This window comes from Athene noctua, chromosome 23, assembly GCF_965140245.1.
Source record: "Athene noctua chromosome 23, bAthNoc1.hap1.1, whole genome shotgun sequence".
Classification (NCBI taxonomy): Eukaryota; Metazoa; Chordata; class Aves; order Strigiformes; family Strigidae; genus Athene; species Athene noctua.
Genome location: NC_134059.1, coordinates 7,423,418 through 7,446,995, shown reverse-complemented (window position 1 = coordinate 7,446,995; position 23,578 = coordinate 7,423,418). Strand labels below are relative to the sequence as shown.

Genomic DNA, 23,578 nt, shown 5'->3' with positions numbered 1-23,578 from the left:
GATCAGGCTGGCAGAGCCCAACTGAAATATGAACATAAACCCAGCAGCTGGCAGAGCTGCAGCCTCTGGCTGGTGCGTGGGCCCCGGCCCTCGGAGGGACAGGACAGGTCACGGGGCTGCGGGTCCGACCCGGCGCTTGCGGTTTGCGGGGCAGGAGGATGTTGGTGCTTTTCAGAATTTCAGAGGCCGGTTGGCTGTGGCTGCCTCTCCCTGCTCCTTGTCCAGGACAGCGTGGCTCCCCAGCGTGGCTTGTGGCTCCTCTGCCCACTGTGGCCTGAGCCCAAGCGCCGGGGGCTGCTCGGGTGGGGCGAGGCTGCTTTAGCAGGACTTCACCAAGAAAGCACAAATTTCCCAAAGGCACGAGTGCAGCAGTGACGTACCTCACCTGCCGCGCGTGCTCTGCTGGGTTTTGAGCCTGAATTATGATCTGTCTGTGCATTCTGGGGGGCCCGAGTGATGCCATCAGCCTGAGGCTGGCTGCTGCGTGGCAGGGGGCTGCCAGGGACAGGGTGCTGGGAAAGAGGTGCCCTCCCCTCCATTATCAGGTAGAGCCCATCTCATGTTTCTCACCGTAATCGCAGCTTCTGTTTGGGTGAAATCGAACTGGGAGGTGGTGATGGGGGGGGCGGGGGGGGGGGGGAATGAAAAGCGAGATAAATGTATCATATTATGAAAATTTAATCCTGCTTTGCCTGGGCTAAAATGACGCTCAGAGGAGGAGATAAAAGGCATCAGAGTCACATTATAAAAAAAAGTCCAGATCGTCTCCACAGGCCGAGCGATAGGGAGCCTGGGAGAGCCCCGTGAGCCAGGGCCCGGCTGTGCCAGGGCAGCAGCAAGTGCTGTTCCGTCCTGCCCTGGGACCAGCCCTGCCCGCTGTCTGGGGCTGCTGCTGGCGCTCCCTGCGTGCTCAGAACCATCTCACCGCTTGGCAGAGGAGACGGTTTTTCCAAGAAACAGGTCCACTGGGGAAATTTGTTATCCAACGGATGGATTTCTACCTTGGCTCCCTGTGCCTTTGTCTCCTGGGGGTTCCTTAGAGTCGCGGTGCGGAGGGACAGCCCCGTCGGGCGATGGGCTCCGGGCCGGCTGGGGACCTGCTGGAGCACAGGGCACCCGGAGAGGCTCTGCTCTTCACAAGTCCTGCCTAGCCCAGCCCTTCCCTCTGGTGGGGCAGATGGCAGCAGTGGTGGGAAGAGCGCAGAGCCCCTCCCCAGCCCCGTGCGGTTTGTGGGGTCTGAGGACCCGCGAGTGTTGTGCTTGGTGTGACAGCAGCTTCCCTGGCAGGAACATCCCAGGATCGCAGCCCTTTTCCTGCTCCGGCACCACTTCCCCGCTTCATAAAAGTGAAAGGTGACGTCTGAGTAAATATTACACTGACCTCTCACCTCGCCTCCTCCCGCTGCCGCTGCTCCTTCCCCAGGGCTCATTAACGGAGCCGCCGGCTGACCCGGGGAGCTCAGCGCTGCGCTCGGAGCGCGGCGGGGGCTCGGCGCTGGAGCCTGAGCCCCGGTGGCTGGGAGCTGGACGGGAAGGACACTCTCCTTCCTGGCTGCCGCCAAGGCTGAGCCTCCTCCCGAGCGTGGTGAGTGGATGTTAGACCAGGCTTTGCTCGTGTCGGTGGGGAGCGGTGGGGGATCTCCCGGTGCGTGCCGGTGCCACCGTAGCTGCGCTTGCGGCCTGGCTGTGGCTGGTGATGTTGGTGGGAGCAAGGGGAGGTGCAGTTTTAGGGTGGTGCTGCTCTACCAAAAGCCTCCATGGGGATGACTGCACCAGCAAAAATCCATGTGAGCAGGAGGCTGTTCAGAGGAGTGGGCGCAGGCAGGAGGAGTTGAGCGTGGACCCGGCCTCTGCCTCTCTGCAGTGACTTGGGGGGGCTGGGAGGGCTCCCCGAGGGCTGGACCACTGGCTCCCTCCTGCAGTGGCCTCGACTCGGGCACGGGGCTCAGCCACGGGCGTGCTGGGATGTGTCGGGGGAGCCCTGGGGGTGCACAGGCAAATCTGACTCCATTTTCCCAGCAGAGGGATGGTTGGACGGGGGAGTGAGAGTCCTCGGAGAGGCTGTTCCCTGCGGCTGTCAGGGAAGGTTGAAGGAAACAGCTTATTTTGCTTTCAGCTCCTGGCTGGCTCTTAACAGTATTTGAAAAACAGCAGCTTTAATTCCAGCAGCAGCTCGGTGTCAGGCTCCGGAGCCCCGTTTCCCTGTACCGTGTCTCGGGAAGCGGCGCAGCACGGGGGAAAACAGGAAACCTCTGGGGCAGCGCTGGGCTCTGCCGCCCGTGACGTGCGCCGGGAAGGAAGCGGATCCACCACGGCTGGTCCAGGAGCTGCTCTCAGACCCTGACTCAGCGTGGAGTAAGTTCCTCGTGTTATTTCCAGGCTCAGTGAGCCTGAGAACAAACGTCTTCCGGAGAGATTGATGTGTAGTTTCTCCTCCGGTTTCATGTCATCGGTAAGAGAGAGCCTGGAGCGATGCCTCGTGTGCGGCGTGGGGCGCTGGAGCTGTGGAGGAAACGGAGCATCCAGTGAGAGAAGGGCAGAAAGCTGGGGGCGTGGAGGGGGGTTTCCTCGGTGTTCATGTGTGACACCGCTCTGGTTTGTTAACCTGGGAACGAGCTTCCAAAAAGTGAGTTTGAGCTTCGAGGTTTTGAGATTAATTATAATGCTTAAAACAAGGCTTTGAATTCTTCTTATTTGCTTCCCGATTGCTGGGCTTTCAGAGTTTACCTTGTCAAGATTTTCTTTATAGCTTAAAGTGGCTGTTTTCCCCTCCAGGAGCGGAAAGCTGAGGTTTTGGGAATTGGGTGTTGGAAAAGCGGGTGCTGTGAGGAACGTGCGTGTGTCAGTAGCAGCGCTAAAACCTCCCAAGTCATGTTACTGGAACGGGCCGTTTCCCACTTCTTTAAGAATATCGCAGAAGCGGCAGCGAGTGCCGCAGACCCCAGCGGGCTGGTCGCTTGCCCAGGTAGCCAGACACGAGGGTTTCACGTGTAGCCAGTCCATGTGAAGAGCGTTGTGCCCGGTGGCTGGGTAGATTTATTGATGTCAGAGCAGAGAAATGGTAAGTTGGCTGCTTAACAGGGATGTTACAGTTCAACTCCATAAAACACGCAGGCTGTCTCCTTTACTCATTCATTTGCCAAGTCCCCAAAAAGTCTCAGTGACAGGAGCAGAGGATGGAGCACTGTCCTTATGATATTTCCTGCCTTTGCTGGTTTATGTCACAGCCTGTAATGTTTTTTTTTTTAAAAAAAAAAAAAGCCTGTGAATTTCCTTTTCATTTTTAATGGAAGTGTGAGAGGTGGGGTGGGGAGGAAAAGGGAACATGCCTGTAGGTTTCCTAACTGCCTAAATCATTCTTACGCTGAAGCTTTGCCATCTCACGGGGTTTAAATCTGCACTGAAGGTAAAACATGGGAGCTCCTGCCCTCCTGGTGTCGAGAGGGGCCAAGCGTGGTTGGGGTGGTGCAGCTCTGCCTGGGCTGTAGAGCACACTGGGGTCCCAGCAGCAACCCCCGGGCTGGTGCTGGTTGTTCTGTGTGATTCAGGGGACAGCCGGGTGTGACTCTGTTTTCGAAGCACCTCGGTTATCCTGGGTTTTGGTGAGGAGGGGCCGATGTAGCAGGCACCTGCTTTATCCCAGTGCACACGCCCAGGGGAGCGCTGGTTTGTCAGCGTCCGCGGACACAGAGGGTACCTGTGCTACCGCAGGCCCCGAACGCTTCTGCTGTTTTTACTTTATTGAGTCTTGGTGCTGAGGGTAGGGCACAAGTAAGAACAAAGATGCCTAAACGCCCTCCTGCCTTCAGCCATTGGCTCTGAGGGATGTAGGGAGCCAGAAAGGCGTGTCCGCTTGCCACGGTCAGACTGCTAGGTGTGGGCTGGGGTTTCTTCAGGGTTTTTCTGAGTTGGTTTGTTGAGGACTGCCCAGAGATGCTGCTGGTGGACTTACGGGGCGGGGGAAAAGCTCTTCTCAGAATCTGGAGAAAGCAAACTGAGAGTAAGAGCTTCTCAGAGTCCACCTGGGAATGAGAAATGCTTCTGCGTTTGCCCGAAACCTTCTAAAAGTTCTGACCTTTGATGTCTGCCCCTCTGTATTTCCAAATCAATTTAACCTCACAGAGGCATCATCCGCTGTGTTACAGAAGCCGGAAGGGCTGGATGAAAAACATCCACAGTAAGTAATCTATTTGGCTGAGAGATGATGCGACAGCAAAAGGTTCTCTGCCGGCTATTTCTCTCCTAGTTGTTAGAAAGTTCCCTCTGCAGTTTGCAAGGAGTTAATTGCAGCGGCGGTGATGAGCCCTTCTCTGATCTGTGGACCGGGGTGTGTTTGGCTCCACTGGCAGATGAGGAGCTTTACGGAGCAGGAATTGTGTTAAAAGCCCATTTGGTTGTAACAGGTTTTAGACTGTCTTTAAAATCTCATAGCAACCAAGGAGCGTGGGCAAGCACTCCGGAGTTCAGTGGAAGAAAGAGGCAGGAGCCCCTTTGCTTGTCCACTGGGATATAATAAGGTGCTGGTACAAGTGCTTGCATAACTTGGCTTTTCAAGGCATAAGTTGTGTGACGGGCAAATCTGTTCCGTTGGTTCCACCAAATAAATTTTCTGACTTGGAGGTGGCCACAACTTGTCTCGGGCTGAGCTGAGAAGTGCTAGAACAAGTTCTCAGAAAGAAAAAAAAAAACAAACAGGGGCTCTTTTAAGGACTTCCAAGGATGTTGTATAACTTGTTTAAAAAAATAATCCCTGCCCAGGGTACTGGGTCAGGGGGAGGTTTAACCTCAGGAGTGACAGGTTGGGTGGGTTTGCACTGACTTTGCAGGTGGAGTTTTTTAATTTCTGAGTGTGAGTTCAGCAACATGGTGGGGTTTTTTTTAACCATTCACTTCCTTGCAGACTTGGACAAAATGAGCTGTATGTCAATCCTCTTCCTGATATGAAATCTAATTTAAGTAAAGATACGGTCTCCCTGGGTGTGAGTCCTGCAGGCACAGGGCTTTGGGCAGCTCACCTTCCTTGCCAGCACCTGCTCTCACACTGGCCTTTTGTGAGCTGTGAAGACCTATTGAAAACCGAACAATTTTGGCCTGATTTCCTTCTCCTCCCAGGATTTAAAAAAAGAAGTGTTTTTCCCACAAACAGTGCAAATTTTGACATGAGAAAAAGCAAAATATTGACTCATTTCTTCATCCCTGACAATTCCTGTTACGTTTTCTGCAAATTTCCATGATAAACATGACACTTTGCCAGATTATCTGCTTTAGCCATCTTGTTACTGAAGAGGATTTAGTATTAATTTCCTTGTTGTTTAGTTTTTCTCATGTATGTGAGATCGTTTGGTTAACAATGTTATGAATCTTAATGTAAGTCAGTTGGGCTTTGCTTCTGGCATCTAAAAACACAACGGGAGCAGCACTGAAGTGATCCTGGAAAATGCACCAGTTTTCCTCAGAGCTGCATGGAAACTCAAGTTGGGGAGTTTGTTTTTGACCAGGCGTTTCAACCCTGTTGTTTGAGTGGAAGTTCTTCAACTTCCAGGCCGTGGATAGCTCCAATCATTGAGTTTTGTCTTTGAGCTCGATAGAAATGTTCTGTGGATCTGGAAGACCATTATGTGGCTGTAAAGGAGACACTTTTCAATCCGAGCCAGCTGAAAGCATCCTTACAGCCTGCCCGGGCCCTCCGGCGTTGCTGTATTCTGTGGAGCAGACTCCTCGGCGGCTGCAGCCTCCCTTCGGTTTGACAAAGTGTCGGTGAAGTCCCGCCACGAATTCAGCTGTAGCTTCTCTCCTTCCCAGATCCTCCGTGTGTTTTATGAAGCCAAGGAAACTGCATTATCGGTTTGTGACCCTCACCCCTGGGTCATCACACCTGTGCGCGTGGCGAGCGCTGGCCCAGCCTTGGGCTTCTGCAGTGCCGGGAGTGGGGCCTGGGGACGGTTCCGCAGGGGGGTGTTGAAGCGGAGGGTGTGTGAGGAGCTCTCCAGGCAGGCAGGCTTGCTGCATTCCTGTGAAATATGGCCTTACAAGTCCTTGAAGGATTTATTGTTTTCCGGGCACTGCTGGATCCAGTCCGATAGGCTGGATATAGGAAGGAAATGACTCAGTTGCTCTACAGACAAGTGCAGCTTTGAAATTCAGAGACAGGAGACAGCTGAGAGGCTCCAACTCATTCCCATCGGGAGTCGGGTCCCTGCGTGTCTGTTACTCTGTGTGCACGGCACTTGGGGGTGTCAGCGGGTGGGGAGCTCTCCTGGGCAGCGGCCGATGCCTCAGAACCCTCATGAGGCTGGCGGAGCACCCGGCAGGGCAGGTGGAAGGGAGAGGGCTGCTGCTGCCACGGTGAGGCTGGTCTGTGGTGGTGGGAGCAGCCCCCGCCTTGCAGACGAGCCGTGTGAGGAGTTGGGGAGCTCCGGCTCAGGGGTCTCCTTTCCTCTCGGCCACGTTGTGCAGAGCTGGCCCCGCCGTCCCCAGTGTCTGCGCTCTGGTCTGAGCCGTGCAGGGATTTGTACAGCTAATGATTTTGCAAGACAAGCTCAGGCTTCTGGGACCTCTTGCCCATCAAGGTGTCAAGTCCCTCTTTAGCCTTGTTCCTTAACTTCTGGCTGATGTCAGATGTGGACACGAGCAAATGCTTTCTCCATCCTATTATCAGCTTGGTTGGAGAGAGAGAAGTTTTTAAATGACAGAAAGATCCTTAGCAAAGAAACAAGAGTTAGTGTTAAAAATAAAGAAAACAAGACAGCTTGTTTCATCTAAACAGAAGGGTTATTAAACAGGCTTGAATTAATCAGTGATCTGCCAGAGCTCTGAAATTGAAAAGCGGGGCAGAGGAGCATGGAGCAGATGAGTGGGAAGCAGCCACTTTCTCCAGTAGACGTTGAGGTCCGAATGCTGTAGGAGAGGAGATGATCTTCAGCTGATGGTGGGATGGAGGTGACACGGCTCCAGGCTTTGGGGTCCTTGGCTGGACCTCAGAACGCAAGGCTGGGGGCACCTGGCTGCTGCCACCGGGAGCCCCCCCGGGCACTGGGAGCCCCTGGGTGCTGATGCACAGGACACGCTGGGATCCTGCCAGCAACCGGCCGCTGTCCGCGAGCTCTGCCGTGGCCGGTGCTTTTCCTGCTCGGTGAAGCAGGCTGGGCAGGGAATGAAGGGGCTTTACATTTCCCAGGGTTCAGGCACCTTGAAATGCTTTCAGAAACAACGTCGAGCGCCCCAGCGATGCAGATAAAAGGACAAGCGACCCTGTGTGAAGAGGCTTCGAGAGGGAGAGACGCTTCCTTCGCGTCGCTGATGGAGCTGGCGTTGATTGCAGTTCATAGCACATACTTCCACTAAGACAGGCCTGACGAGGGCTGGTTAATGGTCCCTGAAGGGTTCTTCAGTGCTGTGTGGCTCTCTCCTGCATCAACCTGCCTGCTTCAGTTTTGTTGTTAATTTAAGGGCTTTTGCAGTTGTGTTCTGCCTTTCCGAATCCTCGTGCTCTCACGGTGGTACCTGGATGAGAATTTCTTCCCCCCCTGCAGTGGGAATGCCAGCATGGTGACTGGCAGCTGAAATCTGGAGCGAAGCCGGGAGCTGCTGGTGCTGGTCACAGCCAGGGGTGAACCTCTCCCCTCCTGCCCCCCTTTGGTGCCGCAGCCCCCTGCCCTGCCGGTGCCATGGGGGAAGGCGCAGGGATGGACAGCCTGCGGCTGTGGAGGCTGGACGTGGTGGTTATTACTCATAATCTGGAAAAATAATCCCGTTGTGGAGTGGCATGGAGCACCGTAACCAGTAAACACCTCTGGAATGGGGAAACCTGCCTGAATGTGCACACAGGCGCTGGTGCGCTCTTAATAATTTCAGTGCTGCTGGCTGAGTGAAATCTATAGCTGCACAGTTGGGGATTCAGCATCTCAGAACCTAACGTTAACAAATGTACAATTTCCTGGTTTACTTAGGTAACAGCACTGTGGCTACTGTGTAAATACATCTGGCTGCCGTAGGGAGTGTTGGGGATAACGAACACCACTCGCTGTACAGGGCTGGCACAGCCAAAGGATTTCTGTTTCAGGATTTCTGTTTAATGGAGTGGCTGGGGACCCATTTAATTTGAAGCTGGGGTTCTTCACTTGCCTGTGGTGCACTTGGACTGAGGCCAGGAGAAGCTGCTGCTTATTTTTCTCCTCCAGTTCGGTGGCCGCTCTGTGATCTTCCCTCATGCTGCACTGTAATATTCTCTTGTAATAAACTGCAGCTGGATGTCACCTGGGGAGAGAGTGCTGGGCTGAGGCTCAGGAGATAAAACTCCTAGCTTTGCCACTGGGACCTTTTGACTAGCCTTGGGCAAATCATTTAATCGTTTAATCTGCTTGCACCTAAGGTCACCATCCATTAAGTTCTATTTTGTTGGGAATGAAGTCCGTGAATAATCAAATAATGTTCAGGTGCACCAGCGAAGAGGAGTGGATAAACCTCGGTCCATCAGGACTTGGGTAGGAAACTAGAAAAAGCTCTTTCTAGGGAACACACTGGCCTAGATTGCTTGGTGAGGTCGGACTCTGTTTCTGAAGGTCCTCCAGGACAGTTTAGAAAAACATTTCTTGAATGATGATTGTAGCTGGTCCTTGCACCAGGAGACTGGTTTAGAGAATCACAACTTTCTGGCCACAGGCTTTTGTGATTTCATGTTACCCAAAGCCAGTGGCCTGCTTACACGGGTTTGGATGAAACTGAGACTTCCCGAAACTTGAATAAACCAGCTATGAAACTCGAGTGTTAAATTTTCCCTTTTTGTCGTACTTCAAGGCAACCAGGAAAATAAGGATCCGTTCTGCGCTCCAGTGCGCGGTGTTGTCACCAGCCTTGGGTCTGTCCTCAGGGACTGCACAGTGAATAAAGTCCTCTGGTCTCAGCACCTCTCTTGGGGCAAGGTAATTTATAAGCTATTTCGCAGCAGCGTACTTGAATCTCAATAGCTGCCAGCTGTGGTTTCTCAGATAGCAGGTGTCAAGTATCCTCACAGGGAGAGAAAAAGGTGTCTAATTTCTGCCACCTAGGTGTCCTAGATTGATTATGAATTTTTCTGGATGTCTTTGAGGGTTGGTGGGTTAAATGTCTCCAGCTGCAGTGCACAGCGGGGCGTGAGCCATGGCTGCCCTCCTGCTTTAGATTTGCCAGAGGAGCCAGTGCTCCCCTGGAGACGGTGATGATTTTGTCAGTGTTCAGGAAATGCCTCCTTGCTCTGTCACAGGGATGTTTCAGCATCCTTGGGTGTCGGAGGGAGCCATGCCTGTGTTTGCTTGTCTCCACTGTCAGGGAAGAGCAGCCCTGCTTTGTACAACCTCTGCTCAAAGAGTATGAACGGAGGCGCACCAGGAAGTGCTAAACCCGGCCCCGACACAGACTTGACTACAACAGTTCACGCCCGGTAACTCCCTTTTGAGTTTTTCATCGATTGAATAGCCGAGTGCCTCATGTATGAAAGCATTATCCCCATTTCACAGATGGAACAACTGAGGCTGAGTAACATGACTTGTCCAGGTCTATTCAGAAAGTCTGGGACAAAGCCAAGAGCGGCGTCGGGTAGGTCAGGGTGCTGCGCCGCGCTCTCCAAAATGCAGTTGCAAAGATGGGGCTTACAGCAGATCTCTCCAGGGGATTTTCTGTTTCCTTTTACTCCAGACCTGTTGAGATGTGTGTGCTCAAGAGGGAGATGGGGGGGAGAGGTGGCCTATCCGGTATGCGTTGTATAAACAATATCTGAAGTCCGGACAATACGAACAAATTTTGTGCATAATTCATGCAATCGTGTTTGTTATCAGGGAAATGCCTTTTCATGGCTGGGTTTCATTCTTCCCCTCCTCTTCCTTGTCCCAGGACTGGAGGAAGCAATAATCACAATGCTGTATTTTTCCCTCTTAACTCTTTCTCAGAAAGCTGACAAGCCTGTGAAATACCATCCCCGTGAATAAGCAGCTGCGGGGAAGGGAGGACGCGGCTCCCAGCACAGCCCTGCCGAGCCGGGGACGGGCACGGCCACGGGCCAGAAGGGTGAAGCAAAAAGGTGGTTTCCAGCCTTGAAACCCGAAGGGTTCAGTGTTGCAGCTTTAGGAACGGTGCGGTCTTCATCCTCCCTGTGGTTCAGTGAGCTCTACAGAAACCTTGGACCTCTCGCCGGGCACCGTGCTGGTCATTTGCAACTTGCTCTTCTTGTTGTTAGACTCAAAGTATTCTTAAAAAAAAAATAAATAAAAGTAGGAAGGAAAGGTGCTAGGAGCCCTCCTCATTGCTTTGTGTTACGAAACTGTAGTTTCTTCACATCCAGCTGCTGGTAACTTCAGCTGGTGTCAAACTCCAGAGGCGGTGGTTGAACTCACCGTTGCTGCACCCCGGGCTCCCTCGGCGCCGCCGCTGCGGTGGGCGACTGGCACCCACAGCCCTGCCCCGGGCCAGCTGGGGAACCCTCCCCTCGGGGCTCCAGTGTGCTGAGGATCCTCTTGCTGGAGAAAGGGGCGAAGGTGCTGGGAGGCGGGAAGGGACTTGTGCGAGTGGGTGGGCAGGTTTCTGCTGGGGAAGGGGAGGTTTAGCACCACAGGGCTCATCTGGCTGCGGTGGCTTGGCCGAGGAGGCAGGACTGAGACCTGGACCTCTGATCTGAGCTGGAAACATCCCAGAGCTCAGAGATGCTTAGATCAGACATTTTGGCTCAGAGCTTTTGTCTAATTAAAATGAAACAAAACCGTATTAATTATTGTAAGGTCTTCCTCCATAGCTGACAAATGTGTCCTGAATATCATTTCTTCAAAGGGATAAATCACTGTGGCAGCTTTAATGGTTGGAAAGGTTTCACAGAAAAATTCTCGATGGGTTGCAGGAGGGATGCAGACCTGGCACGTGTGTTCTTCCTTGCTATGGAGAAATGGCCAAACTCTCAGCTTTTTTCCCTCATTTCAGTTGGCAGATACGATATGGAGCCAATGCAAAGAGAAAGGGTCAAGTTGGTGCAAGGGTGAGGCTGTTCCAAATGGTTTGTTCTTGTATTTTAGTTTATATAGTGTCACCTGCCCTTTTGGTGACCCTTTCGATAATTCTGGGGGATTTCTGACAGCCCGGTGACCTGCAGGGGAGGTCAGCAGCACGAGCCAGCCGGTCTCCCCGCTCCCGGCCTCGCAGCAATGAATCTTATTTGACTATAAAAAAGCAGAAAGGGCAGAATCCACCTCCAGCAGAGAAAGCAATCACGGGCCCGTGGTCCCCCTCCCCGCAAGCTCAGTGCATTCTCAGGAGGCTTCATTCTGTGAGGCAGCTCCCCAAACCCACGTGGCCTTTAGGAGAAAAACCCACAGAGGGTTTTCTCACCCGCTCTGCTCCTTTGTGGGGTGGTTGGGGACCCTCCGAGCAGGGGGCGACGCAGTGACAGCCCGGGCAGAGCCCGTGGCACTGGGATGCCGAGCGCTGGGGCCGGGAGGGTGCTGGGGTGCTGTGTCGGGGGGGCTGGGGCTGCAGGAGCTGCCCCCCCCTCGCAGGGGATGGGGTGTCCCAGGAGCGCGGGACCCGCTGAGGGCAGAGCTCTGGGGCTGGGTATAAACCCCTGCTCACGAGAGCAACCCTGCCCGAAAAGAAAAGATCCCGTCACCGCGAAGCAAACGCAGCTGCCGCCCTAGTGACATCAAAATTGTTCCTTTGATCCGTCATTTTCCACTGAAGATTCTCTTTTTTTTTGCTTTAATTTTCCTTTTTCGCCCCTTTTTTTTTTTTTTTTTGGCGTGTGTGCGTGTGCATAAAATACCACTAATGACAAACCGTGGTGCCCGTGAGTGAGTGACAGCTGAAATAAGAGAAATGACTAATCGGGCCTCCTGAAGCCCTGTCGCATGGAGATTAAATGAGCCCTTTTTTTTTCTTCCCCCCTCAATGAGAATCATGGGCATTTGAATAATAATATTATAGTCTCCATTAGGATGACAGTGGGGGGAAAAAAATCGGCTCAGACCTGTGATTATTCCTTCAATCTAATAATTATTTAAATACCAGATAACTCCTTTCAGCCTAATTGAGGCCTTTCAGCTGCTTGGGTTTATATTGTGTCCCTGAATTTACTCTCTCTTTCACCTTGCGTTACTAATAGCTTCAGATTGCTTTTAAGGCCATATTTTAGACTCGCTTCCAAAAAAAAAAAAAAAAAAAAAAGAGGAAGAATTAATGGTCAAATAGTATTAAGGATCAGAGTTAAAATTGCCCACTCTCCTGGTGTTTAACTCCCCAGCTGTACTCTGCCATCCCCAAACGCTTCCGCGGGGCATGCGGCCGCTTTCCGTTGATGTTTAATCTCTGTATCACTGAACGCTGCTTGATCTGTGTCCTGCACCCACATGTTGCCCCCCCCTAGGCCGGGGGGTAGCGGGGAGCTGGCAGGAGCAGGTCCCGGGGGAGGGTGACGTGGGGATGGATCGTCGTCCCCTGGCTCGTTTGGGTAGGATGCCAGTTCACAGCCACGCTCTGTCGTCTTCAAATAATGTTTGAAAACGCAGATTCTCCTTCCTGGATGATGTCTCTTGCCTTTGGCAGTGACTGTTCACAAATACTCTGCAAAACCTTCACACTGAGACGCTGCGTAGAAGTTGGGCTGGAGCTGACAGCTCTGCCGCCCCGCAGCTCCAGACCAACTCTGCCTTTTGTGCTCTCTCTGAAGGAAAATTTTCCTGGAAAAGATATAAAACTGCTGTGGTCTAAGTGAGAGCTTCTGTTGTCCCATACATGTATTACATGTATATAAAATTATTTAAATTTCTTAATTTCTAGCTCGCGCTGTTCCTTTCTCACTTTGCAATGGAACGCCTCTTTAAAAATCGGAAAGCTGCTGAGCGGGAGCAGGGTTGTGCCGAGCTTTGCAGCGGCATCTCTCCATTCTCGGCAGAATCTCTTTCTGGGCTTCCCTTGAACCAGAGCCCTCTGCCCCTGGAGCATCTCTTCTTCTCAGGGAATGAGAAACCGAGGTAGGCTTTATTTTTAGGCTCCTTTTAGTGAGGGATGCTTTGGCCTTGGAGGAAAGCCCTTCTGTGCAGCCCAGGGCAGAGCTTCCTCTGTCCCCTCCGTGCTGCAGCCGCCACCTCTGTGCCCTCCCCGAGGCAGGGCGAGTCGGGTTGCTGTGTCCGAGCACTTGCCTGGGGTGCTGAGGTGCTTGAGGTTCCTCACGTGTTGATCTGGGGGTGCTCTGCGGTGACCTGAGCGTTGATCTGGAGGTGCTCTGCGGTGACTCTGAGCGTTGATCTGGGGGTTGCTCTGCGGTGACCCTGAGCGTTGATCTGGGGGTGCTCTGCAGTGACCTGAGCGTTGATCTGGGGGTTGCTCTGCGGTGACCCTGAGTGTTGATCTGGGGGTGCTCTGCGGTGACCTGAGCGTTGATCTGGGGGTGCTCTGCGGTGACCCTGAGCGTTGATCTGGGGGTGCTCTGCGGTGACCGTGAGCGTTGATCTGGGGGTGCTCTGCGGTGAACCTGAGCGTTGATCTGGGGGTGCTCTGCGGTGACCTGAGCGTTGATCTGGGGGTGCTCTGCGGTGACTCTGAGCGTTGATCTGGGGGTTGCTCTGCGGTGACCCTGAGTGTTGATCTGGGGGTGCTCTGCAGTGACCTGAGCGTTGATCTGGGGGTTGCTCTGCGGTGACTCTGAGCGTTGATCTGGGGGTTGCTCTGTGGTGACCCTGAGTGTTGATCTGGGGGTGCTCTGCGGTGACTCTGAGCGTTGATCTGGGGGTTGCTCTGCGGTGACCCTGAGCGTTGATCTGGGGGTGCTCTGCGGTGACCTGAGCGTTGATCTGGGGGTGCTCTGCGGTGAACCTGAGCGTTGATCTGGGGGTGCTCTGCGGTGACTCTGAGCGTTGATCTGGGGGTGCTCTGCCACTGGCTCGGCTGCCCCACAGGACTCCCGTACCTGCAGCTCTCGTGATCATTTTCCTGGGCTCTTGAGCTCCTCCATGGAGCGGCGTTCCCTGGGCCTTTAGAGGAAGACACCACGCTGCCAGCTGGCACCTCCCTGCCAGTGACAAGCACAGATTTCTTGGTGGCCAGGGCTCTGCTGCCTGTTACCCAAGGGCAAAGCTGCTGTGGGATCCCAGTGCCCACGACCAGGTTGTCGGTGCCCACTGCAGGTCTCCAGCAGCACTTTACACGTGGGCAGCATGGAGAGCCCTCCCGAACCCTTTGATTTGTGTTTTCCTGAAAGATTCTGGAGTCAGAATAATTCTGGGATGTTCGCTCAGAAATGTAATGAGAAGAGCCAGGGAGGTCACCCCGGTGCTGCTGTGGCAGGTTCGGGTCCGCAGCTTCTTTCTGCCACAATCATCCAAACAATAATAAGGATGCAGCAGCGTCTGCGGACTCCTCACTGGGAGAGAAACTGCTTCAGCCAAAGGTGGAAATTAAGAGACTGGAAATAAGAAGCAAGCAACCGGGGAAATGTATCCCTGAGCAGAATGAGAAACCCATTACTGCTTTTTCTCCTGTCTTGTCAGTGACACCGAGATGTGCAGCCCAGGGACAGAGCTCCTTTGTCACCTTTCAGAAACACCCGTCTCTGGCTCCCGGCGTTAACAAGCCTAAAGAGCGGCCATTCGGTGACACTTGCTTATGAGCTCAGTGTAGGTTTTCAGCAGCATGAATTATTTTAAATACCAAAACTGAGATCAGCATCAATCAAACCGGTGGCTGCCCGCAGGTGAGGACAGCTGAGCGTGGGAGCAGCCTCCTGCCTTTGCACGCAGGCCGGGGGAGCAGAGTCAGATCTGCAGATTCCTCCCTGGTGTGTGGGCTTGGGGCTTGTGTGGCCGTGGTGGGAGGTGATGGGACTTCCATGCAGAGAGGGCAGGTGGGATGGAGCCTCGGCCTCTTCCCAGGGCTGGCGTGACCCTGCGGTGCTGCGAGGTGGTGGAGAACATCCCTCCCCCAGGGCAGGTTAAAATGGTTCCTTTGGTCATCCAGCCTGGAGCGTGTAAGAAATGCATAATCTGGGATAAAGGAGAACTTGTGATGGTTTTCTGGGTCCAGGCATCTGAGGTGATGAACAAGGCTGAGATCAAGCCAGGAGCACAAGTCGTGGCCAGGTCTGGAGATGATGACAAGGATGAGGCACAATCCCGTGACCTCCGGGCGTGTCTGTGGTGACGAGGGAAGTGCAGAGCCCCGATGCACTCAGGGCCCTTACACAGTGTCTGCCCCAGAGTGTGGTTCTTCCGTCCCCACGGCTCCTCAAGCAGCTCTGCTGAGCCGGGCCCTTGCTGCCATGGGGGGTGCTTGGCCGGCATCGCTCCCAGCCGAACCCGAGGGGGGCTGAGGTGGGAACCCAGCCGATACCTCCTATGGGAGCCAGACCCCCCTTAGATGAGACAAACATGGAAATGCATGCATTTGGATTATCTTAAATGTTCATGTTTTTGTTAGGGGAGTCCGCCACCTTATCAGAGGTGAGTGGTGATGAGGTGGAGCAGGTTACGAGGATCCTCTTCAACAGCCGCTGTGTCAGCGCACGCTGCCCGGAAGGGCGGATGGGGAGCTCTGGGGTAAACATGCCTCACGCAGCCGGAGCCTCTCCGAGGCCAGCGCCTGCTTCCTAAGGAAATTCCAGCCTGGTGATTCCTAATTCAGCCTCTGTCAGCGGGGAGGATGGTCCTGGGGTCAGCGGGGCTCCAGCCATCCCTTGGGCCCGAGCGAGGTCTAGGTGCTGTAGGAGCACCCATGAAAACAAAAGGAACAGCAACCAGACAACAACCAAACCTGCCTTTGATGCCTCATTCCCCTGTAGATTTTGGCCAGAGGTCTCCAGCTCGAGTTTAACCTTGCCTTGTCAGTCAAAGGAGACTCTACTTCTGCCTGTTACCCACAGAGCTATTGGGAAGGGCACGTCAACAGTTTGGTTGGCATCGAGTCTTCTGGGACCCAGTGTCCAAGCTGTTGCTTTGTGAAGGTTTTAATCATCACCTACAAGCTTTGTTAGAGCAGCAAATTTGTCCAAGGCTCCCAGATTGGTGATTTCTGCCCTGCACAGGGTGCTGCTGGCAGTGTCTGGTTGCTGATGTAGCCACTTGTGCCTCCCACCAGCAGCTGCTTTTCGTCAGTAAAGTACCTTGTGAAGGTGGGGAGCAGTTTCTGCCCTGACAAGCTCCCGCAGGGGCACCTCTGGCTCTGGGGAGGGGTGAGGGGAGATGCTGGCAGTGCCGGTGTGTATATGCTCAGTGAACTTGCCTGCATGAGACTTGTTCCTCAGGTTTCCAAATTAAATCATAGAGGATTTAAAGGTAGAAAACACCTCTTATTTCCTCTGTTGCTTCCAACAACATACCCTGCAGGAGACATCCTTTTAGCCAAGATTGCAGATTGATGGTTGGGTGTGTGAGCTGCAGGCTTTGTCTTGGGCTGAAGCTGATTATCCCCTCCCAAGGCTGAGCAGAGTACGTTATAAACAGCTAAACCACATAACAAATTAACACGCAGAGGCTGAACCAAGTGGCAAAACATCAGGCCTGAACTGTTTACCAATAAGTTAGGAGACCTGCTTAATTCTTGTTGGGCTTAGAGACGTCCTCACTTTATCTCAAGGACTGTGTAATTAGAAAGCCTCCTTTGAATTTTATCTGCAGGGTGCACTGGATCTAATCCTTTGCTCTGTGTGTTTCTTTCCTTTCCCCAGAACCATGTGAGGGACGTTGCTGGGGCACAGGACACACGCGGGGAACACGAAGTTTGCCTTTCCCAGGATGGATCAGAGGAAGAACTGGCCTCGGGTACCGGACTCCGATGGCTGGTCGGTGGCTTTGCTCTGTCTCTTCCTGGCATCGCTCTCCCGAAATGTGTCCAGCAACGCCTTGTTCAGCACTTTCCACTCTGAGAACCGGGACTGGACGTTCAACCACCTGACTGTCCACCAAGGCACCGGAGCAGTCTACGTTGGAGCTATCAACAGGGTTTACAAGCTTTCAGGTAACCTGACCATTTTGGTGGCTCATAAAACTGGTCCCGAGGAGGACAATAAATCCTGCTACCCCCCCCTCATCGTCCAGCCATGCAGCGAAATCCTCACCCTCACCAACAATGTCAACAAGCTGCTGATCATTGACTACTCTGAGAACCGGCTGCTGGCTTGTGGCAGCCTCTACCAGGGGGTCTGCAAGCTGCTGCGCCTGGATGACCTCTTCATCTTGGTAGAGCCCTCGCACAAAAAGGAGCACTACCTGTCCAGTGTCAATAAAACGGGCACAATGTACGGCGTGATCGTGCGCTCGGAAGGTGAAGATGGGAAGCTCTTCATTGGCACGGCAGTGGATGGGAAGCAGGATTATTTCCCCACCCTCTCCAGCCGCAAACTTCCCCGGGACCCAGAGTCATCAGCAATGTTGGATTATGAGCTCCACAGTGACTTTGTCTCGTCCCTCATCAAAATCCCCTCAGATACCTTGGCCCTTGTTTCGCACTTCGACATCTTCTACATCTATGGTTTTGCCAGTGGCAACTTTGTCTATTTTTTGACTGTCCAGCCAGAGACCCCCGAGGGCGTCTCCATCAACTCCGCCAGCGATCTCTTTTACACGTCTCGCATCGTCCGTCTCTGCAAAGACGACCCCAAGTTCCACTCCTACGTCTCTCTGCCCTTTGGCTGCGTCAAGGGGGACACGGAGTACCGCCTCCTGCAAGCAGCGTACCTCGCCAAGCCGGGAGACGTGCTGGCCAAGTCCCTCAACATCACCGCCCAGGAGGATGTCCTCTTTGCCATTTTCTCCAAGGGACAGAAGCAGTACCATCAGCCACCCGACGACTCTGCGCTCTGTGTCTTCCCCATTCGCACCGTCAATGCTCAGATCAAGGACCGCCTGCAGTCCTGCTACCAGGGGGAAGGCAACCTGGAGCTCAACTGGCTGCTGGGGAAGGACGTCCAGTGCACTAAAGCGGTAAGAACGCTCTGGCTGTTGGCTGCGGGAGTCCTCAAGAACTGGTATCAATGCCCGGCCCTGTGGAACACGACCTTGCAGAATAGAATCGGTTTTCTGTGCCTCAGTTTCCCTAAACACAGACCGGACGCAGCGGTCCTCCTCCCCTTTAATCCATGTTCTTATCAGACAGTTGGTGGTGACAGGGAAAGGACGGGGTCACATCACAGGGGATGAGTAAAGACGTGCAGCTTGCTGGAAGCGTTTGCTGTTCCCAACCTGGGGCTCTGGAAGCCGAAGGAAGGCTCTCGCCCTTCCCCGAGCAGGAGGGTGGTATCAATGAACTAACAAGATAAATACAAATGACAGTTGCATCTCTTGTATTTTTTATTCAGCTGATTTCTTTAATCTTGATTCACATGCAGATTGTTCCTGGGCTGACTTGAGAATCCCTGGGGCCTTCTTTTGCCAAGCATATTAAGTTTGGCTGCTGGGAAGAGATAAACGTGGGTTAAATGAAATGAAAAAAAAGGAAGGCGAGAAGAAGCTTGCGTGCTGGCTTGCACTGGGGCGAGTCATCCCATTGCAGTTGCAACTAGATGTGCCTGAGCATTTGGTAGTTAATGTCCCTTGTGGAAAATAAGTGGATTGCAGTCAGCATGACAGTGGCTGGCCACCCATGTCACCACCCATGTCACCACCCCACCTGTGCCACGTAGGAGCTCACTCAAGCAACCTCAGCTGATAGGGCGTGATAATACTTAGCTGTTGGCAGGACGATTTTCCTTTACTCGTGGCACGTGGTGTTGTAGGAAGAAGGCAGCATCTGTGTTCCCTGTGTTGTAGGAGGGAAACTGAGGCACAGCGAGGTGGCTTGTGGGCGGTGGAAGGAGCGGGAATGCATCTTCCTGCTTAGCACTCGGGTGGTTTGTGTTACCAGAGCCTGTTCCCTGGGTGATCACCCACCTTTCCACACAGTCTGGCGCTTTCCACCAGCCCCCAGTTCCCGTGGGGGAGGTTTATCTCTGCCCTGGAGCTGGGCTGCTTGTGCCAGAGGGGGGCGGCTGCTCCCAAGGGGTCCTCTCCTCTCTCGTGGCTGACCCGAGCCCGTCCCACGCCACGCACGGCAGTGCCAGCACCGCTGCCAGCTGCCAGCCGCGGGGCTTGTACGGCCTGGAGGGTCCTTGGGCGCAGGGGGTGGCGTGTTGGTGGCTCCCACCCCACCAGCTCCCGCTTCCTGAGCCCGAGGGTGTGGGGCTGCCCCATGCTTTGTGTCTCACTCACGGCTGCCCCAAACCTCGTCTTTCCAGCCAGTCCCCATCGATGACAATTTCTGCGGGCTTGACATCAACCAGCCCCTGGGAGGCTCGACACCGGTGGACGGGGTGACGCTCTTCACCTCCAGCCGGGACCGGATGACTTCTGTTGCTTCCTACGTCTACAACGGCTACAGCGTGGTGTTCGTGGGGACCAAGACTGGCAAGCTGAAGAAGGTAAGCTTATTTCCATGGCTTCAGAGAGCCAGGATCCATTTTTCATCTCTCTTGGGAGACTCTGATGGCGTGTAGCTGCTGCTGTGTCTTACAGATGTTTCCCAGCATGAAACTGGGAGCCAGTCAGGAGCAAAAACCAGATTTTGGCATGGTGAGGCCAAGTTTATCCATCAGCTGTTAGTACAGAGTGGCGTTGCTGTGGTTCCTTCTGAAGTAAACAAGTACTGAGCCTTGGGAAAGTGCAGCAGAAACTGCTGCAGGATGGTCCTGGAGAAGAGCCCGGAGGAGGCCGCGCCGTTCCCGTTGCTCTGCGGCGGTTCCGTGCCAGCATCCCCTCGCATGGGCCGAGGGCACCTCCCGGGCTTCCAGGCAGAGACTTCCCTCAGCAGCAGGGTAACACGGCTCAGCACCCCGTACAGCACGGCCTTACCCTGGTGCTTGTCTGGGTCTTTGGCATTTTATCCTTCAGTGAACGATGGGGGATGTGTGTGTGTGTTTGTGGGGCTGATGCAGAAATGATCAAGGCACTACTGAGCCAGTCCGATTAGAGAAGAGTGAGGAGCTGGCTTGCAACTTCTGAGTACGAGTGAACCTCAGCAATCCAAGGTCTCAGATTCTTCCTCCTTTTTGACGCACTGATGGAAAACCGTGCAATAGTTTTCAGTTGTTTCCCAGCAATCCTTCTGCAACTTACGTAGGTCTTCTGTGAGTTAGAAAGCTTTTGATGACGGCACAACTGCTGATGGTGGAAGGATGTTTGGTCATGGAGAGGTAGGAATGGGTTAACTTGGCTGCTTTTGGAAACTAAGCCTCAGGGCAAAGTCCTACTGCTCCTCTCTGCCTCTTACCTCCAGCTCATCCCTCTGACTGTTGGGTGATTGATCAGTCCTGGAAGATAACATTCCTCACCCTCTGCATCACAAACGATGGGGCTAGTTGCCCAGGGCAAAGAGATGCTCCTGCTGGTTTCCTCCCCAGCACAGGAGGTGGGGGGGAACTGGGGTGAGTTTTAGGATTTTGAAGTCCAGCTGGAATTTGAATCTTTCCTGTCGTCCGTCCGTCCCCCCCACCACCACCAGCCTTGAGTCCTCTGAACTGCTCTTCAGTAAGTGGGGTGCAAAGGCTGCTCAGGCCCGGCCATACATCTGTGGTGTGGTCCTCACTCTTGAGAGTTCCACATTTAAAATGAGTGTGGCAATGGCTTTGGGGTGTGGAAGCGGAGGGGCCACCCCCCCACACGCCTTGTTGGTCTGCAACTGGAAGCCAGTTCATCAGTGAGTGCAGAAGTCTGAACCAGCTCCAGCAAAACCAGCCTTGGAGATGCTGCTCTGGAAAGCTGAGATCCTTCAAATTAATCTCAAATGTAAATGATCGCATTAGGTGAAGCCGCTAAATGCAGACCCTGCATCGTCCTACCAGGGAAAGAGTTAACCAATGTAATCAACAGCAGGCTGTTAATTTTTTTTTGTGTCCTTAAGCAGCAGGGAATTTCTTCCTCATCTATCCAGGAAGATACAAGGACAGGCAGACACTACACTTGAATGTCTGCATCATTTTAATTACATCAGTTCGTTAATATTCATTTAGCACTTTACAAGTGCTGAGGAGTAGTAAATTAGGTGCCTCCCTGGTGCCTCTCGAGTGTCAGTGGGGCGATTTTGAAGGTTGGGGGGGGAGTGGGCTCCTAAGCAGAGCCCCTCTCCTCCCTGCCCGGGTGACAGAGGTGCTCAGCCCAGGGAGCGGGGGGATGTGGGGGGGTGTGGAGCTCCAGGCCAGCCCTGCAGCCCCGGACTCGCTGCTCAGGGTGGGCTGGGGAGGTGCCACATTTAGAGTCGGTTAAAGCAAACAGCTTGTGCCTGCACATGAGGTGTTTACTGTCCCATGCCATGAATTATGTAAGATGGCAGAAGCAGCAACCTCTCCAGCACGGTTTAATTCCTTGCAGTTCTACACCCAACACCTACTCTTTGGACACAGAGTCAATCTGTTCGTGCCCATCCACTTCACTGCCCGGAGGGAGGGCTGCGGGATTCCTTCGCCTCTTCTTTGAGCTGTGAGCAGGCACTAAGAAAACTGGCTCATCTCTCCAATTCATTCCAGGCGTTCCCTCCAGTCAGCCCTCCGTGGCATCGGCCACGCTCCCTTGTTTAAGGTGGCTGGGAGGTGTCTCAGCCGAGACCCGAGCCGCTCATCACCCTTAGCTGGAGCAGCCCGGGGCTGAGGCTGTTCTCTATCGCTCAGTCCTGTCCGCACCTTTAGTAAATCTTTCCGCCTTTGACATGTGGGATTATCTTTTACGTGGCCTAAGAGAGGCCACGTGAAGCGTAGGAAGCAGCTTTGCATTGAATTGTGGGGCTCTCGGGAGTCCCGCTGCAGAGGAGGCGTTGCGGACCGGGTGGGAAATTAACAGGTTGTCTCCGGTTTTTGTGCGTGTTCCAAGCGCAGACGTGTCTCGAAGTCAGCGAGCGCTCAGGATGCTCAGGACTGTAAACGTTTCCGTATCTCTTCTTCCCCATATGTGAAATGAGGATGGTAAAAATGTACGCACCTCTGTAAGTGCCAGAGATTTATAGATAGACGCCTTATCTCCTCCAGCTCACCACCTTGCATATCTACCTCCACAATTAATGTCTGAAAGCCACGTCACACCTACTCCCTCTCCCACAGCCGTTGATTTACTTTGGAAACAAGCTGGTGGCTCAGTCTGGGGTTTCAAAGAAGATACTTTTGTGTAGCTGGAGGGAAGAAGTCAGGGAGCCAGCTCTGAAATCTTTCAAATTTGGCTGCGCTTCCCCAGTGAGAATTCGTTACGGAAGATGTTGCGTTACCTCCCCGATGTCCTTTTTGCCATTAGCTCTTCACCTAAGTGCCTCGTGCAGCTTTCTCTAGGAAAGTGGTGGCTGCTGCTTCAGCCTCTCTCCTCCAAAGGAGCTGTTTGCTGCGGGTCCCCAAGCCCCTGCCTGCGCAGACATCCCTGCCTGCACAGCCCCGTGTTGCCGAAGCTCTACCCCCTTCTCTGTTCCTGGGTACGTTTGAGGTCCCTTTCTGCTCCTTCCAGCATCCAGCACTGGAAGGAGAGCAGTGTTCTCTCTGCCCGGGAGCAGTGCAGAGCCGTGTGGCAAGGCTGGCAGCTTTCCCGGGCCGAGCTCCCCACTCACTGTGGGGTTTCAGAGCCCCGCGGCTCCGGCTGATGTGGGCAGCCCGGGCAGGTGACTCGCAGAGTCCGCACAGCCCGGCTGTGACTTCGGCGTGGCCGTGCTGCACGGAGCAGGGGTGATACCAGAGCTGCTGGCAAATAAGTCTGTAATATCAGATAAGTCAGTTGACAACGAACTTGGCACCTTTCCTGCAGGGAACCAGAGCACTTGCTGGGGTCAGGGTTTGAGTGCAGGGCGGAGGGTGTGCCCGTCCCTGCCGTGGCTGCCCCGGCTGGGTCAGCAGGTCTGCGCTCCGTCAGTCCTCGGTAACTGCTGAAGGGAGACGGGTGAATCGATGCGTCTATTCGCCATTAAAACCTGGTGCCGGAGGAGGGATTTTCTCACACGTCCCCACAACCCACCTGCACGTGGGGCAGGGACTCGCGGTGTGCTCGGGGCACGTCCTCTGCCGAACGGCTGCACCCCGCGATGCCCCACCTGCTCCCCGCCAGCCCTCTGCTTTTGAGAACGACTGTTCCTCAGCAGTTTTCTCTAAGTGGATGAAAAGCAAACGTGGTGATTTGCTTCACGGTGATGCCGTGACCTTTCAGGTGAAGCACAGGTAGGGGATGCAGATCTCCCTGCGGGTCGATGGTCCATCTCTGCTTCCAAAGCATCTCAGCTTCGTGGCTGAGGGAGCAAGGGGGAAGGGGATCATTTTAGAGACGTAATCATTCCGAATGTTGGGTTCCTGCAATAAAACAATTTTCACAGAGCAAAATTAAAAGAGACATTAATGCAACAGTTAACAGCAACTAACTGCTGGGGGGAGATGTGTCGGCTTGCTTGTTCTGTTTATGGGCTTCATACAATTCCATCAATATTGATGTGTGATGCCTTTGATTTTGACACTAATCATTGCTATGAATTAAATTTGCAGCCATATAATTAGGACTGCTATTAATAGGGCCTCAAGCTAAGCACTGCTGTGCTAGTTGTCTTTTTCCTGATGGAAAACGGCATCCACGGAACTCAGCTAATG

At 53.7% G+C, this 23,578-nt stretch overlaps 1 protein-coding gene across 1 annotated transcript in view; it reads left to right on the top strand.

Moving 5' to 3' along the window:
- The window catches only part of PLXNA2 (plexin A2), a 177,512-nt gene that overhangs the window by 4,577 nt on the left and 149,357 nt on the right, over positions 1-23,578 (top strand). The window contains exons 2-3 of the mRNA XM_074925739.1: positions 16,673-17,927; positions 19,217-19,399. Of these exons, the coding sequence (XP_074781840.1) occupies positions 16,740-17,927; positions 19,217-19,399 (1,371 nt within the window). The 5' untranslated portion in view covers positions 16,673-16,739. The remainder of the gene's footprint in view (positions 1-16,672; positions 17,928-19,216; positions 19,400-23,578) is intronic.